The following is an 18,817-nucleotide window of genomic DNA, read 5'->3' as shown; positions in this document are numbered from 1 at the left end:
TAGTTTGCACATCTACACAATAGTGTTTAGTGAAAGTGTGCGGTGTTGACCATTTAGCTGCTCTGCAGATATCATCTAATGGGATGTTCCCTAAGAATGCCATTGAAGCCCCTATTTTTCGTGTAGAGTGGGTTTTAGGGGGAACGGATAGCGTTCGTTTTGCTTTGTGGTAGCAAATCTGAATGCATTTGACAATCCACCTAGCTATTCCCGAACTTGGAGATGGGGTTGCCCTTGTGTGGTGGAGAGAAAGAAACAAACATCTGTTTGGTTTTGCGGAAAGGTTGTGTTCTCTGTATGTAGTAGAGTAAGGCTCTTTTGACATCTAGTGTGTGAAGAGCTCTTTCTGCAACGGTTTGTGGTTGCGAGAAGAAAACTGGTAGTTCTACCGCTTGGTTTATGTGAAAGGGAGAAATGACTTTAGGGAGGAATTTTGGGTTGGTACGGAGAACAACCTTGTTATGGTGCATTTGCAGAAAAGGTTCTTGAATGGTAAGTGCTTATATCACACTGACCCTTCTGAGGGAAGTGATGGCTACAAGAAGGTTTTCCATGTTAGGAATTGGAGTTCACATTTGTGCAGAAGTTCGAAGGGAGGCCCCATTAGTCTGGTGAGAACGATGTTTAAGTTCCACACAGGAGAGGGTGGCAGTCTGGGTGTAATTATCCTTTTAAGGCCTTCCATGAAGGCTTTAATGGCAGAAACTCTAAAAAGTGATAGATGTTGCCTGTTTTGCACATAAGCTGCTATGGCTTTGAGGTGCAGTCTTATAGACGTATAGGCTAGATTGCATCTTTGCAGGTGTAGTAAATAGCCTATGATGTGTTGAATGGACACATCTAGGGGATTGATGGTATTGTTGTGACAGTAGACAACAAAACGTTTCCACTTGGCGGCGTAGCACGCTCTAGTGCTGGGTCGCCTAGCTTCTTTGATGATGTTCATACAGTCAGGGGGAAGATTGAGGTAACCGAATTCTAGGATTTCAGGAGCCAGATCGCTAGGTTGAGCTGAGCTGGGTCCGGGTGTCTGATCTCTCCATGGTTCTGGGTTAAGAGGTGTGGAGAGAGGTGTAACTTTTGGTGTGGTACTACCGATAATTCCACGAGTGTGGTGTACCACGGTTGTCTGGCCCAAGTTGGAGCTACTAGTATGAGAGTGAGGGAGTGTTGTTGTAGTTTGCGCACCACTAATGGAATGAGTGGGAGAGGCGGAAAAGCGTACGAAAATCTGCCTGACCAGTTCATCCATATCGGATTGCCTTTGGACAATGGGTGTGGATATCTGGCGGCGAAGCTTGGGCATTTGGCGTTTTCGTGGGTGGCGAAGAGGTCTATCTGTGGATGCCCCCACAGTTGAAAGTACGGATGAAGAACTTGTGGATGTAGTTCCCACTCGTGGATCTGTTGTGTCTGTCTGCTGAGTAGATCGGCGATAGTGTTTTGGACTCCTGGGACATGTTGGGCCAGGAGAAAGATTTTCTGGGGTATGGCCCATCTCCATATGCTCTGTGCTAGCTGAGAGAGCTGTGGAGAGTGTGTGCCGCCTTGTTTTTGTATGTAATACATGGCTGTCATGTTGTCTGTGCGGACTAGGACTGCCTTGCCTGAAATCTGTGTTTGGAAGGATTTCAGGGCTAAGAATATCGCTAGTAACTCCAGATGGTTGATGTGGAGTAACGTTTGTTGAGGTGTCCATCTGCCCTGCATGGTGTGATGTAACAGGTGAGCTCCCCAGCCTGAGAGCGATGCGTTCGTTGTCAGTATTATCTGAGGAACCGGGTCCAGGAACGGTCGCCCTTTGGAAAGGTTTTTGGTGGTCCACCACTGCAGATAGCGATGGGTACGACCGTCTACCAACACCAGATCTGTTAATTGATCTTGGGCCTGGTTCCATTGGCGCGCTAAGCACTCTTGGAGAGGACGCATCTGGAGTCTTGCATGAGGTACTATGAATATGCAAGAGGCCATCATCCCGATTAGTTGCATAAACACTCGAGCTGGAAGGGAGTGTTGTGCTGTAAATTTTGTGCGTAGAGTCTGAATGCTTGTGATCCTGGCCGGACTGGGGTAGGCTAGCGCTTTTGAGGTGTCTATGGTGGCACCAAGGTATTGTTTTACGTGGGACGGTTGCAGATGGGACTTTGCGTGATTTACCGTGAAGCCCAGTTGGTGAAGTAGCTGGAAAGTGGCATGCGTGTGTTGTACAAACTGGTTGTATGAGCTGGCTTTTATTAGCCAGTCGTTTAGGTATGGGAAGACATGGATGTGTTGTCTCCTGAGGTGTGCTGCCACGACTGCTAGGCACTTGGTAAATAGCCGTGGTGCTGTTGTGACTCCGAATGGGAGTACTTTGAATTGGTAGTGTTGGTTGTCCACTACGAATCTGAGGAACTTCCTGTGAGCGTAATGTACAGGAATGTGGAAGTAAGTGTCTTGTAGGTCTACAGTGGTGAGGAAGTCGTTTTGGGAGACCAGGGGAAGTACCTGCTGAAGTGTTACCATGTGAAAATGGTCCGAGTGTATGTATGTGTTTAGGGGCCGGAGGTCTAGGATGGGCCGTAGAGTCTCGTCCCTTTTTGGTATGAGAAAATATAGGGAGGAAACCCCCAGATTTCGTTGGTTGGTAGGAACGTGTTCTATCGCCCCTTTTAGTAGGAGGGAGATTACCTCCTGCTTTAGTAATGCTAGATGTTCCTGTGACATTGGGCATTGTCTGGGTGGAATGTTTGGGGGGGGGTAGACATTAGCTCTAGGCAGTAGCCTAAACAAATTATTTGTGTCACCCATTTGTCTGAGGTGATGGTAGCCCAGACATGAAGAAAATTTTGGAGTCTGCCCCCGACCGGAGTGGGATGGTCTGGGGGGAATGGAGGGAAGTCATTGGGTAGGTGTGGAGGCAGAGCGGGGGGTGTTTGTTTTGCCTCTGCCTTTATTATTGTTGCCCCTGTAGCCACCTCTTTGGTAACCCCTTGTGAAGGTGGATTGGGTAGGAGCTTTGTATGACGTGGAAGCGGTATCAGAGGAGTAGCCTCTGGATGTGCTCCGAAAGAAGGAACGGCGAAAGGAACGCCTGGGAGGGTGTGATTGTAAGGCTCCCATCGATTTCGCCGTGTTGGTGTCTTTTTTCATTTTTTCTAGGGACTCATCCACTTTTGGGCCAAACAGATGTTCCTGGTCAAAAGGATGGTTCAAGATGGAAGCTTGCACTTCTGGTTTAAATCCTGAGATCCTGAGCCAGGCATGGCGACGGAGGAGGACGCTAGTATTGATGGCCCTGGAGGCGGTGTCTGCTGCATCTAGGGCACAACGGATGGAGGTATTAGTAATGGTTTTGCCCTCCTGAATTAACTCATTTGCCCTGTTTTTGTATTTGTCAGGGAGGTGTTGCATTATGGCTTCTAATTCGTCATAATGGGCCCTGTCATATCTAGCCAGTAACGCTTGTGTATTGGCGATACGCCATATGTTGGCAGCTTGTGATGCAGTGCGCTTGCCGGATGCGTCCAAAAGTTTTGACTCTTTGTCAGGTGGTGGTGCTTCTCCTGACGCCTGGAAGTTGGCCCTCTTCCGTGCTGTGGACACTACCAGTGAATCTAGCGGTGCTGGCCCTCTGATGGCGGCTTTGTATTTTTTGTTAATGCACGGGTTAATGACCCTGGCTCTGACTGGGTCTTTAAAGACCTCTGGCGCATGTTTTACAACTCCTTTGAGCATGGGCAGTATGGAGTTGGCCCTATGCGTGGTGTCAAAAGTATCGAGGAGGAAATCCTCCTCCACAGGGTCGGTATGGAGATCTACCCCGTGATAGTGTGCAGCCCTTTGGAGTAAATGGTTGAACCCCAATGAGTCTTCTGGTGGGGATGGTCTCGAAGGATAGAGATCATCTTGTGGGACGTAAGGGATGTCCGGGATGTTATAGTCGTCCCATGGGTCTGGGAGCCTGTGGGAGTGGGGTCCCCTGTAGGTAAAGCATGGGGCACGTCCCCATGTCATCATATGTGTCATCATGATCATCATCATCCAGAGGGGGTGTTGAGGAATGATGAGGAGGGGGTGGAGAAGGAGAAGGTGGAGGGGGAGAAGGTGGACGAGGTGGGGAAGGCATTCTGAAAGGTGAGGCAGCAGAGCCCTTCCTCTTGGGAGGTGGATCTGGGGCAGGTTTTTCCAGCTGTCTCTTTTTGATGCTGAGCATCAAATGTCCGGTTTTAGGATCCTTGGTCAATGTCTTTTGCAAGGGATCCAGTGTAAAGAGTTCTTCTGAAGGTGATTTATCAGTCGGCGCCGAGGGCGTCGGGCCGTTGCTTTTCTGGCTTTAGTGTTCTGTTTGGAAGTATGCGGCTTAGAAAGGGCTTTTTGTTTGGTCGGTGCCGAGATGTGTTTCGGCTTCGAGATCTCGGTGCCGGTGGCCTTGTGTGCTTTTGTCGGTTCCGGGGATGGAGTCGGTACCGAGAAGGTGGAACTGGGTTTCGGCACCGAGTGTTTCGGTATGGGGTTCGGTGCCAAAGAAGAGGCCATTTTCTTTTTCGGTGTCGTTGCGGAGGGGTATTTGTCGGCACCGACGGTGGGCTGGCTCGAGTCTGAGCCGCCGGAAGGCTTCATCGGCTTCTTTACCGGTCCCGAAGGTGCGGTGTGGGAAGCAGTGTCTTTGGTCTTACCTAGGCCCGGAGGCGAAGGCGTGACCGAAGCCTTTCTCGGTGCTGGCGAGGGTGTTGGCGGGGGGGGGGGGCAAATTGGTACTCACGACCCTCTGTGCCGGAGTGATGTCCTCCACATCAGAATCGTCGGCTTCGGAGGCGCTGATGAGACCCTCGTCGGTGTGGTGTTCTTCTGGAGCGTCGACGCCCTCTCCGAAGATGTCATCTGGAATTACCGTCGACGAGTGCGCCATGGTCCTTCTTGCTCTTCGGTCTCGAATCATTTTCTTGGACCGGAAGGACTTGCATGCCAGTCTCGAGCCTCGTGTTCAGGGGAGAGGCAGAGATTACATACTTCGTGGAGATCAGTGTGGGGGAATTTGGACCCACATCGAGGGCACTTCTTAAAGGGAGTCCTTTCCATGAGCCAGGACCGGAGCTTTGGTAGGCCCGAAGGCCGGCGTCGACGACTGGAATCGAAGGTCTTGATCGATGAGAGCCGCGTCGAGTGTGGAGATCGCGATCGAAACAATACCGCGAATTGGGGTGAGGATTGCGCGTCGATTGAACTGGAAACCTGTCCGGAACCGGAGCGCGAAGAACACCTCCAAGCCCGATGGCGGAAAAAAACAATCTGAGGATGGAGCCGAAGCCCATGCGCAATACGATCCAAAGGAGGAGTCACCGACCTCGTGACTTCCAAAGACTTTCCAAGAGGAAAAACAACTGCAAACATCCGGGCCCAACACCAGATGGCGATCTATGCACAAGTGTGTAATCTGCAGCTCATATGCCTCGAACAGTATGGCTTTATCATCAGGGCTGGTAAACACCAAAGCAGTTTGCCGGTATGCGAGTGCACAATTATTCAATAACGCTGCAACTACGTGCGTATCAAGCCGTCCCCCCTTCAGGCTCGATAGTTGCAAAAGAATTTGGTACGCTATCGCATGGTTAGCCTGTGTCCCCGTGCAGGTGCCAGGCCAGTGTGCGATTCCCCTGCGGTGGGCCGCCGCACAGTAATGGTAGTCAGTCTTCGAGGGGAGTAACACAGTGGCTACCACAACCGAAGTTCAGTGGGGCACAGCACATTCCCAGCGCAGGCCACCAATTTGGTTCTAGGCTCTGAGGGGGTCTCTCGTTTCAGATCCCAACATACAGGCGGGTGCCGCACAATCCACGGGTCCCGCTCTCAGCCACCGCCACCAAAGAGTAACTCACTGTGTTCACTGCAGGGACAGATCTAGTCTACTTCCTTCGTTTCTACTCCTCTCGCCGCTTTCCGATGCGTTGAGCCAACAGCTGATCAGTGGCCCAGCTCCCCTCCGGTCCGGCAGTATCTACGTGGCCAGGAATGCCTCCCAGCAGCAGGCGGCTCCACTTCAGAACGCCAATCGGCAGTCGCTTCAAAGTTTTCACCGCTATGCACCGTCGGCTGTGCGGTAGCTCCCGGACACACCCCGCTACGCTTAGCAGCTCCAACTGCCAACTGGGGAGAACACAGCTCTCAGCAGCGATACGCGGCCGCCATCTTGATTTCATGGCCTCTTTTTTTATTAGCGTAATGCCGTCTCGCCACAAGGGGCCGCACACAGCGCCAATCTGTTCCAGGGCTCTTTACTGGCGTCGTACCTCTTTTGATGTAGAGGTCTGCCACATCTGGATGCCGGATAGTGATTGGATTATGAAACGGCCGGCTGAGCAGCACTAATGCGCAGCCATCTTGCAGTACGCTCTCTAGCGTCCCCCGCGGAATCATCCATGACACATATGCTAAGTGTTTGAGCTTGCGATACTCTTGTGAGACTCACAAAAATATACGGGCGGAGGCAGGCCTTTGTGTGTTCCCTTTCTTGTGAGTGTCATATACAAGCTTCTGTAGGTAAAGCTTGCTGTGGGACCTCGTACGATCCCACGAGACTCTTGCGAGAGTCGCATGGAAATTTACTGAGGGACCCTGCCATGAGGTCTTTGCTTGATCTCGCGAGCTCTATTCTACAGGGAGAGAAAATAGTGTGTATTACTAAAGTACACGTGCTATTAACAACCATGAAGTAATATAAATGAAGCCGAGGTTGTCAATGTTAATAATTAAGCTAAAATAAATGTTTAGAAACACAATTAAAGAGGATTATGGTACATGTCGAACATGTACTATGAAAGACATAGATTTGTTGTGTGATGAATTCAAGAGTGAGGTTATATTAGGGTTAAATAATAGTTGACATTCCCTCTTTTTTTAAAAAGGTACAATATGATTGGCTGCAAGGCTTGAGGGTTCAGACACTTTTATCTGTTGCACAACCTCAGACACTTAAGATTGCCATTGGTGATTTGGAGGTAAAGGAAGTGTTATCTCTTTGACTTGTGCTCAGCAGAGGTCATTTGATTTTTAAGTAAAGAAAATTGGCGTATTCAGCTACCTTCAACTTACAGCTTTATTTGCAGGTAATTAAAAATAAAGTATATTGAAGTATAAAGTCTGTTACTAAATATTTAAATAATATATTTTGAAACCAGTTTCAATATGTTTTGTTTGTTATGAGAGTTCTAATAATTTGGTTGTTTAAAATGGCAAATATAAATTAACAGTGCTTGCTATTGAACCTTAGCTGATTCTATCTTTGGTATGTTATTGAGTACATAGGTGGCTACGGACATACTTTTGCTTTGAGAGCTACGTGTCTCACAGGAATGGTTGATGTGTATTCCAATTATTGGACTTACTGAATAAGTTACTTACTTTCAGTAACGCCTTATCTAGTAGAGACAGGATCTAGCCGTAGATCCCTTACCATAGAATTCTCCACCGGCACCAGAGTGGATCTGGAACTTTTTTACAGCAGTATCTCTGAGCGTTGCTAGAGGGCTTCAAGCAACTCTCTAGTGACGTGATTCTCCGGATGTGACGTAGACGGAGTCCATTTAAGCCCTCCCCTAATGCCAGTTTTTTCTGTGACTATTTTTCGCACCAAAAAAGCAGAGCCACTTATAGAAACTGCCTATGGAAACAAAAAAAAACATCTTATGTCAAACAAACACGAAGTCCTAAAGAAAGGCATTAGAATGCCTAGATGGGGATCTTATAGGCAACAAGACAAGCAGAACGGGGAGGATGGGTGGGTCGGTAAGGAATATGCAGCTAGATCTTGTCTCGCCCAGCTAAGGTATTACCCAAGGTACGTAACTTATTCATCTGATAGAGACATCTAGCCACAGATTCCTTACCTTAGAATTAGATAACCAAGCAACACCATCCCTGGAGGAGCTTCTGCGAACTGAACCCACAAAAGATCCCTGAATAGGGCTAGCCAGTTTGTAACAGGATGAAGCAACCAGTCTGTCTTAAGAATATAGATGAGGAAATGGAGAAGCTCCACCAGAAGGACTGTGTGAAGCCCGTAGGGAGCTGACCTCTGCGAGACCGTGAAAAGCATGTGGAAAACAATACCCACAGCAGAGGGATAAGAAAGTGTTGGAGAGAACACGTCATAGAAACAATAATACTCTGTAGCCCTGCCGAAGGTATTCCAACCATGACTGGACAAGGCTGAAGGATCAAGAACTACAGCACATACCACTGAGATAGAGCTCTAGCTCCTTGTCGTGGAAACTAGTTTGCGAGCTAACCCAACCCTGTGAAACCCAGAGAAAAAGGGAAACTCAGAGCACATCCATGATGGAGAAATTGAGAAAAACAATCAATGTTGAAACAAAAGCATTGCGAGAAGAAGAACAACAACTTTTGGTAAAGACCACCTTTTGCCGGATAAAACTGCTCTTGTGGAAAGGTAACCATCTGGAACTATGTTATGTAGAGGCCAAGAGGAGAAAGGAAAATGAAATGCATAGGCAATGATCAAATTAAAGTTGTAATAGAGCACCAAGAAAGACAGTTACAAAAACAAATCCGTGCGCCATGTGGAAGAAGTTCAGCACAACCATACTTGCAATATATACCTGTATATACGTGAACATATATACACATATATATACACACACACACAAGTATATCAGTAATACACTAAAATTATATCCCCCACCTTCGGGAAAGTGAACCCTGGTCTCCCGTGACAAAGGAGGATACTGACCAGTGTAGGAACGAGGAACACCTATAGAATAGAAGTAGTCATCGAAAGATGCATATAATTACACACATACATTGGCAATAGACCACAGCAGAGACAACAATCGAGAGAAAATTAGAGATACAAAGAAATTAGTACTGAGCTGGATAACCAGCAACATGGTACTGTATAAGAGGAGAGATGGATTGAAGGCCACCACACACCCCGGAAAAATAATGGCAATTGCCTATGAAACAACGCTACAGACTGACGAAGCTACAATCAGGTGGTTGACAGAAAATCGCAAAAAACCAGCAGTTGTGAAAACCCTGCTATGAAGGGAAAGAAGACCACCACCGGGGTCCATAAAAACCTATCGTTGAAATAAAGGCCAAGACTTGGAAGACCTCGACAGATAACCAATTTCAAATCCACTAGGCAGAGATATCAGGCAGAGCAAGACATGAATGAAGCATCAGATAAAACATTGAGCACACTGTCGTGTAGGGACCGTGGCCCAAGAAATGGAAAAGCTAAAAACAATGGATGGCTGTGCGCACAAAGATTAAAGCCAATAAAGAATGTCTCTACAGGAGACAGGATCTATACATAGCAAAATCTTCAGTATACTACGATTAAAAAGGGGAAAAGATCCACATCTTCAAAAAGGAAGAAAGGAAGAGACAAAAAATTCCTTCAAGCAGAAGGAATCTGCAGAAATAAGGTGGAAGTGGTTTAATGAGCCTTTGAGGGTAAGAAACTTTATCACATCCTATGAGGAGGAAGAAGAACCTTCGGGAATAGTATGCTAAGGGAGTCCCAAGCTCCCTTGGAAACCAATCTTCTGAGAAATGGAACCATAATGTCAAAGGGGCACATGTTCCAGAAGGAAAACTGAAGATGAAAATCAGACACAGGATCGAAAAAAGGGGATGAGATGTCAGCACATGAAGAACAACCAATACGGTAACTAAATGCCGTGGCTGTGATCTGAATTGGCAAATAAATAATGACTATGGATAACAAGTTACAAGGTATTCCAGAAAGCAACAAGTAATAACATCCTCTCCTGGAGGAAGCAGAGTAAAGGCAACAAGGTCGTTGGCCCAGGACCAAAGTAACCTTGCGGCAGTGGTGGGATATGAACCATTGCATTAGCGGGCCCTTGATACCCAATACACCACTGAGCTATAACCTACCAAGGAACCTGAAAGATCAGTGGCAGGACAATAAGAAATGCCAACGCACTAATAAAGGTCCTAAGTGGGAACCCTGTCTTAGACCAGAGCAGAAAATCTACCCAGGCCAAGGATCATGCAACTCATTCCATTGCCTTCGCTATGGAAAGAAGGACGACATTAAATGGTGATGAGAGATAACCCTTTTGTTGAGGCGGCATATTGCGCTGGTGCAAGGGGAAATGCGCAAGCACTATGTTTTCAGAAGCAGATAAACTGAAGTCCCCATAAGGTATACTAAGTGACAGAACCAGATCTCAAAATGCCTATAAGGAATACAGAAGATGGTTCCCATAGAACAGGGAGCAAGGCAACAGTGCATCCACACAATGAAAGCAAAATAACCTCTATAGAATAAGAACATGGGTGGAAAACTAGCTTCAGATAGAAACCTGTTAGAACAGGCGCACATAGAGCAACAAAAAATTATACATCCCAGATAACGAGAACCATAACCTGTCATTCACAGTATAAGAAGAATACAAGTACCTGCAGAAGGCAGGAACACCTCACAGGGTATCACCTGTGGATAGAAAGGGAATTTTGAAAAGAAAAGCCAATGGGTTCTACCCTGGAGTGGCTCATATGTGAATAAAAAAGGGATTTCCCACATACAAACCTAATACGGGAGAACAAGGAAAGCAGACAGTAGAGTTAAGAGTTTGCTCCACTTCGACTATCTCGCAATTGCTGCAAAGCAGAGTTGGCATGTGTGCCGAACAGACTGGCGCCATCAAAAGGCATATCAATCGAGGTGGCTTGAAGGCCTCTGAAAAATCAGAGGTGCGTAGCCATGACATAACGCCACAGAAGAGGCCATGGCCCGACCCACTGAATCAGTGGTATTCATACCACAGTAAATTATTAATTTAGTTGCTTGTTGCCCATCTCGGATTATATGGGCAAGTTCATACCAGGTGTCATCCGGAACCGAAGGCAGCAGACGTGTCAATAACTTCCACAATGCACGGGGAATAACGTCAGAGAATGCAAGACGTATTGATGGATAGAAGTGCAGAAATGAGGAGAAAATATGCCTGCCACAAGCGTCTAGTCTGCCAGAATCTCTGTCATGTGGGACATTTGGAAGAGAGTTGGCATCGCGGGAGGCCGAAGCAGCCTGTACCACCAAACTGTGATGAGTAGAGTGCCGGAGGAGACGGACCGGATCATCATGGGCCCGTAGTCTTACTGTAAGCACCCTCTTGGCCACTCTATGTTGGCAGAACTGCATGTGATGCCTACAGACTACAGCATGACACTGCACAATGTTACAATGTTACAATATGTTGTGGCCAGGTTCGACTGGCCCCGCCGACTGCACTAATCTGTTCTGTGGTTGTCTTTCTCTTTTTTTCTCTCCTCTTACTCTCTAGGTTGGATAAAGCAACAAGATAGAGTGAGCATACATCAGGTACTTTTTTGACCATATGCTTCATCAATAGGGAATGTTACATATGATTGCACTTTGACACCCGCCCTGATTAAGGCTAGGGTACTTGTCTACATCTGGTCCAGAAAAAAAGTTGCAGATCCCTCCTGGACCACCAGGGCGTGAAACATATCAAGCTGACCTATTAAAACTAAATAGTAGTTAAAAATCACATACCAGACAGTCGCGCTTCTTAACTTTGCGCCGACTGTCCATATTTTTACTGTTTTTAACCCTACCGAAGGGACCCCTGAATACATTTATCACTGAATACCCTTCAGGTAATTTTAGACCTTAAGTACCATCACCGGAGGGAGTGTCATACACTAGGAGAAATGGCGCCTATAGGGTTTGCGTCAGTATTAAATCCTATTATTCTATGCGCCGCAAAAAGGTGAGGGAGTACACCCTAGACCCTCAATACGTTGAGCCCTCAGGCCGATATTGTGACAATTGTTATCCTATGCACATGCTCTATTTACAAGTGAAATTTCACAACACAGTAAGTGTAAACAAAAGAGGAATAAAGTTCTGTTGTCTTTTCCTTTTTTCTTTTAATTCGACAATGCCCAGCCAGCACGTGTTTCGTCGACTGGAAATGACCCCACGCCTTCTTCAGGACTGTATGGCTCTTTAGGTCTTAATATTTAAGTCCTCTCCGCCGGTTATACTTCCAACCCGGCTGGTCAATATATCCCAAATTGACTGTGATCCAAATTATGAGGGAGATTAGTAAATCCAACCTTATCATAGGACTGTTGCAAAATCCCAAATACTGTGGCTTGTCCAAGTGCTCCAATCGCGATAAAAACTTAATGTGGCAGTCCCTGAAGCGAGTACGCTTGCAGAAAAGGAGTCTGGATGCCGGAGTCACATTCTGTAATTTTAGACCACTGGCACATCCGCATATCAGCTTCACACACTTTCACACATCATCACGGCTGTTTTATTTGAAAAGAACTTAGACAAAGAACCCTCTCATGGGGATTGTGGGCCATTGCAACACCGGACCCACGAGGAGCAAAAAGCCCAATGATGAAGCATAGTGATACCAAAGGGGATGATGGACGGAGCGTTTGAGCAAATCAAACACTCAGCCCCAGTCAACTGATCTGGGTTTAATCCATCATCATTCTTTAGCTCACTCCACCACCCCAGTTCAGACATGGCCATATGCAAATCAGTCTGACCCTGTGCCTCATGGGAACAGTCCAGCCCGAACTGCCAAGCCATGTCTTCCCTGGATTGGAAACAAGCATCCTGGGTCCGGTTTCGGGTTCATAACCCTCATCAGCCAGGCTATCTTAAATCCAGTGGCAAAATGAGCAAGGGATCCACGTCTGGACATACCCTGCCAACTTAGGGCGAACAAAGCGATACCAAAGGGGATGATGGACGGAGCGTTTGAGCAAATCAAACACTCACCCCCAGTCAACTGACCAGGCACAGGGTCAGACTGATTTGCATATGGCCATGTCTGAACTGGGGTGGTGGAGTGAGCTAAAGAATGATGATGGATTAAACCCAGATCAGTTGACTGGGGGCGAGTGATTGATTTGCTCAAGCGCTCCGTCCATCATCCCCTTTGGTATCGCAATGATGAAGCATGACATCTGCATAGGTATGTGAGGGCATCACTTCCTATTAAAGAACACTCCTACCTATACCAACCTTCCTTAATCCCTTTACCACATAGAAACAAGGACCCCCTTTTTGTTAGAGGTATTCATCACCACAATCTAGTCTTTAATAATTTATTACATTTTGAATATACTAAATATGTAAGTAATGATATTCATCTTAGAACTGTATCAATATTATTGCAGCAGGTGTGATAAGTTGGAAACCTATCATTCTCATTCCAAATACCATACAGTAAATACCTTTCTTACCTTGATATCTATTTTGCTGTTTATATTGTCCTGTGTAGAAGAGCCTTCAATGACACTTGCTTCTTGCTTGGCTGGGAACTGTATCTCCTCAGTTTTTATCTTCAGAGAATGGTTGTCAGCAGTAGATCCAATTCCAAAAAAATCCAAAATAACCACCCACGTTTGCAATGTTATTAAAACATCTAGACAGTTAAAATCAACATCCACACTGCGGTTCATCTGTCCATACTGAGTAATAAACTCGGGGTGCTTCTTATCCACTAGGAACACATTGATATGAACTAAAGAATCATCAAAGGGGTTCTTTTCATCATAATTGGTGGACTTATTGGAGGTGGGAGAAGGGGGTGGGGTAAAGGGATACTCCGAATCAGCCTCTTCTTTTTGCCTTCTGTTGGTTGCAGAGGTTGGTCTTTGGTATAACTGAAATACATTTTGGGCTTCTTCCATATGGGAAGGAAGTGAACGAGGCATCTCTGGATATTCCACATTTGCAACTGAAGGACAAGACTGAGAAAGGTATTCTTTAGGAGTTAGGTTAGATGGTTTGGGTGCTCCTCTGGATAGCATGAGGTTTTTATATTTAGAATCAGTTTTTTTATCTAGAAGATCCTCCATTAGAAGAGATCGCAAAGCAATCTGTATTGCTAGTGTGTAAGGATGATCTTTATTGAACTCAATATCAAAATCTTGAAACTTTAGACTCACTAAATCCTGATCACCTAGTGTTAGGTCGCCACTCAATTTAACTTGAAGTTCTGAAATGTGAAAATATGCTTGGATCTGTGTGAAGGATGTTGATTCCTGAACTGAAACATACTTGTTTGAAGAAGCGAAGCTGGAGTGACTAAAGAGCCCTTTCTCATTCTGTTCACTGATGCCATCAATGCATCCACTGGGAACAGACAAAGGTGATCTAGGACCGGAAGGGGAGGCAGAACTTTGGAGCAACTTGTTTACATCTTCATTGTAGATCACGTTATCAAGTGTTTCTAAAAGTTGCTCATACACATGTTTTGCAAGAACCACCTAAAGAGTAAAAAAAAAAAAGTATTAATATTGTAATCACACATAAACTGGGCTATGATACAACATCTTTTGATCTCTAACTCAAAACTAAATTATCCATGTTTTAATTTTCACAGATTGCATAGCATACAATGTTTACATGCTACCAGTATTGGAGAGGACCGCTCTTCAACATGTTCATTTATTAAGTGTATTGTTTGGACTTCGAAAACAGATGAAAAGGGAATCAGCGAAAAACTTCTGTAGCTGCATGTGAAATTCCTCAAGTTTAGTAGCAGTGGCTTACTGTAAGATGTGGGAATGCTTAGTAAGTATGAGAATGCCTGATCACTTATAAGAAATAATATGGGAGATGGTACGTTGATGGGGTTTTGCTGTTATTTGAATCCTTGGATGAGCCAAAGCACTCACATTGCATGTGATTTTTGGAGGTGCTAATCAAGGCCTTTTAGCCATTTTAGCCAAAGAGATATTGCATAGAATGTCTGATGCAGGGAACACAGAGAAATTCCGAGTTGTCCACGTAAGGCGTGAGCAGCACATTCTCTCTGGCTTTTTATATGTATAATGGTATTCGTAGTACTGGATTTGCAATACAAAAAGAAACACTGCAAGAAAAAGAAAGCAAAACAAAGCCAGCTGAATGTGCTACTCTCAACTTAAAGTAAGCTTTACATTTTTGGATATTTTGATGCACATGCAACTCAATGAAGATTCCCTGGTGTTCGGGTGATTGAAAGTGCCATTAGAGGAGTGCTTGATTAAGTGATGTCCTCAACAGAGTACCACTGTACATGCAACTGCATCGCTAAAATAGATTCTACCGTCCATAGTTGAACACATTCTGTTATCAAAGAGACCTGAAAACAACAAGGGAAAGTTACTTATTTGTAATGCTAATTCCTCATCACGGGATTCTCAATTGAATGAATAAACAATGAATATTGACACCTATGTGCAAAATCGCACAAACAGGCATTTCAAAGGCAAGTTCCTCTTTTAAAAACAAATCATTTTACATTGCCAATCCAAAGCCAGCATTTCCCATCTTTTCTCTTGGTTGTAAAACTAAAAATATTGACACAACATTAACTGGATACAAAAATCCCTTTTAGTTTTCATCTAGCAAAACGAAACCATGCTAGAAATGAGCGCATGACCGCACTAGAATCAGTGATTAGAAATTGGCACTGTTCCTGTCAATGCTGCAGCACCTCAGAACGGAGTGCTGTGACAAAGTCTGTTCACTTTGCTGGGCAAGAAATAAGATGTCAGTCAATATGTTACACGCACCTCATTCCTGATTAAACAGGGCAGGCGGTGAGTCGTTATTTACAAATTTCATGAAGATACCTAAGATGGAGAACTAGGATAAAAAGTTAGAAACATGTTCTTCTCCTTGCTGAGACCAACAATTATATTCATAAACAATAACAGCAACCTCATTGCCCATAGAGGTTTTAGACAAAGCAGGTGATTAACATAAAGTAGTTAGAAATTATAAGAAATTAGAGAGGTATGATCTACACAAAAGTCTTTGTATTCTTTCACTGACCTTAACCTGTAGAAAGAAGCAAGTCCCCGTTACTGTCAAGGACTGGATACTTGGACGGTCTGTTGATTCTCCTTCTAGACTGCGCAAAGAAAGGGCTACTAAATACAGTATACTTGAACGGTGCCAAGTATCTTCTCAAGAGTATCCCAAATAAGTGGGAAAACCCACATAGGAAAAAACCTCCTTAGAAATTTTACAAATCTGGATTGAAGATGAAGATTAGAAACAAAACGCATAGCAAAGCACCAAACACATTCTAAAGGAACAGGAAGGAGAAAAGTACCAGGCCAATTTCCAGACGTAAATCCCAGTAGGAAACTCCAGCTGCAAGGAGAAAAAGTAAAGTACAAGAATGAAACCAAGGGGACTAAGGACACAATGCAAAATAATGGAGTGAAGGTGTTGCGACACATCCTTCACTTAGAACTGCTGCCATGTATATGGTTCTAATGGAAACTGGCATCCCAAGAAAAAGTCCCTAATTTCATAGGGATCTTGTCTGAGTAGAAGGTAGCGCATGGAGGGTGTGCCAAGAGAGCCTATAATTTGCTGACCCTTCTAACCAGTGTTGTGGCCACTAGAAAGTCAGTTTTGATGGCCAAGAGACTAATTGCAGAGGCTCAAACGGTGCACCCATCAAGAAGATGTGAACCAGATTCATATCCCACTGGGGCTTAATGAATGATCTGGAGAGTAACATGTGCTGTAAGCCTTTAAGAAACTTAGCCACAACAGGTAACTTAAATAACGAAGGTTGATACGTCAAACGCAAAAAAAGCTGAAATGGCTAAAAGATAATCTTTAACTGTGCCCAGTGCAGTGCTCTGCTGGGCTAAAGAGAGAGCAAATAGAAGTAACCTGGGATAAAGGGGCAGAAAGTAAGTTGATGTTGTGGGAATCAACACAAGGTCTCAAATTTAACCTAACGGCAGGCGTATACTGACTTGGTGGAGGGATGCCTGGCTGCCAGAATGACATCACAGGCTTAAGGAGGAAGTTCAATAGTTGTCAACTGTCTCCGTTAAATATCCACGCATGAAAGTAAAGGATGTGCAGGTTCGGGCGCAGAACCCTCCCCTGCTGCTGCGACAGAAGATGCTTTCGAAGGGGCAGCCTTATCGGAGGCCTGATGGGTCATGCTCAACAGCTCGGGATACCAAACTTTCCATTGCCAATCCGAAGCAACAAGAATAACTTGGTCCCTGTCACCCCTGAACCTCTTGAGAACTGTGGGTAGGAGCGGTATTGACAGAAAGGCGTGCAGGAATACCAGAGCTGCACTTAAGACAAAAAGCATCTCAGAGAAAGAGTCACACTGGAAACACCAACGTGCAAAACTGCAGACATTTCCCGTTCTCTGTGGTGGCGAACAGATTTAACCAAGGCGCTCACCGCTGCTAAAAGATTCCTCGCACCACATCCAGATGGAGACGCCATTTGTGACCTGCTAGGCATTTTCAGCTGAGGTAGTCCGCCCAGGCATTCAAAAAGCCCGCTAGATGTTGAATCATCATGGAAATGCACTGGCTCCAGTCATGTCCAGGGATGCAGAGCCTCTTGACAAAGGGTCCACCCCCCCCCCCACCCCCACCCCCCATTTGTTGCAGTACCACATGGAAATGTTGTCAATGAACACCTGCAGCAGCCTTCCCTTGATCGAAAGAAGAAAGGCATTCAACATCATGCAAATCGCCTGACGATTTACCAGGTTAATGTAGAGCCAGGACGCAGCTGGAGACTAGAGTCCTCTTATTTGCACCTCTCCCAGATAGTCGCCCCATTCCAGAAGTGACGCATCTGTCACTACGGTCAACTTTGGTTGGGGAAAAGAGAGGGGTCGGTCACCGACCCAATCGCAGTTCGTCAGTTACCACTGCATGCAGATCTTTCGCAGTTCCCGCTGAGATCTGGACCATGTCAGAGAGATTCCCTTGATGCTGTGCCAAATGGGACTGAAGGTCCCTGTGCAGAGACTGCATATGCCAACAGACCTGAGTTACACAGCAGGATGCAGGAGGCCATGAGGCCCAACAACCCCAGAGTGTTTCTCACCAAAATCCAAGATAAAGGCTGAAACATCAGCATCATAGCCTAAATATCCTGGACACACCGCTCGGAAGGAAATGCAACGGATCTGTACCTAGAGCCGGAAAGGCTGGATATCCTGGATCCAGTACCGCTGGTACTGAGACCACTCGAGGAGGCAATATAATAGCCTCTGGCTGCAGCCCTGGTGGAGGCGTAGTTTCTCTGGGCGCCTGAGTCACCTGAAGAGAAGAGGAAAGAGAGACTTCGTCCTTGCAGTGACGTTGGAGAACCGGAGGCCCTGACGCACAAGTTACTTACTTATGTAACGATATATCTGTAAGAGACATTAGTTAGTGATAGATTCCTTACCTTAAGACTATCCCCAGGTGTCAGACTGGATCCGGAAAGTTTTTGTCAGCAGTACCCCTGCACGTCGGTACGTGTCGCCGTACGGCTCCGTGTGCGTCGTTGGCGTCATAGTCGCCGAGATGACGTCGCTGGAGCTACTTAGACGCGCCCACGGGTGCTGACGTCAGTTCTGTACACGACTTTCCACGCCAGGAACGCAGAGCCATGCAAGATACTGACCACTGGTGCATTGAAACTAGGGCCCTGAATGGGATGATCTTAACACTAGAAATCAGTTCGCAGACGGGGAGGATGGATGGGGCGGTAAGGAATCTATCACTTACAGATATATCGTTACACAAGTAAGTAACTTGTGCATCTGAAAGAGACACGTTAGTGATAGATTCCTTACCTTAGAATAGATACCCCAGCAATACCAACCCCGATGGTGGGTCTGCGAACCAAGATCACACCAAAAAGTCACGGAGAACAGAACGGCCAAAGAAGCCATCTCTCTGGACTTGACTGTCAAGGCCATAATGCTTAGTAAAAGTGTACAGCGAGGCCCACGTGGCTGCCTGACAGATGTCT

The 18,817-nt window shown here is 45.8% G+C and overlaps 1 protein-coding gene across 2 annotated transcripts in view; it reads right to left on the bottom strand.

Annotated features, from left to right (window-relative positions):
* The window catches only part of VPS13D (vacuolar protein sorting 13 homolog D), a 2,738,381-nt gene that overhangs the window by 2,278,699 nt on the left and 440,865 nt on the right, over window positions 1-18,817 (bottom strand). For both annotated transcript variants that reach the window (XM_085608633.1, XM_085608634.1), the window contains exon 21: window positions 13,267-14,295. In XM_085608633.1, the coding sequence (XP_085464759.1) occupies window positions 13,267-14,295 (1,029 nt within the window). The remainder of the gene's footprint in view (window positions 1-13,266; window positions 14,296-18,817) is intronic.

This window comes from Triturus cristatus, chromosome 1_2, assembly GCF_964204655.1.
Source record: "Triturus cristatus chromosome 1_2, aTriCri1.1, whole genome shotgun sequence".
NCBI lineage: Eukaryota > Metazoa > Chordata > Amphibia > Caudata > Salamandridae > Triturus > Triturus cristatus.
This window is presented reverse-complemented; position numbering and strand designations above follow the sequence as displayed.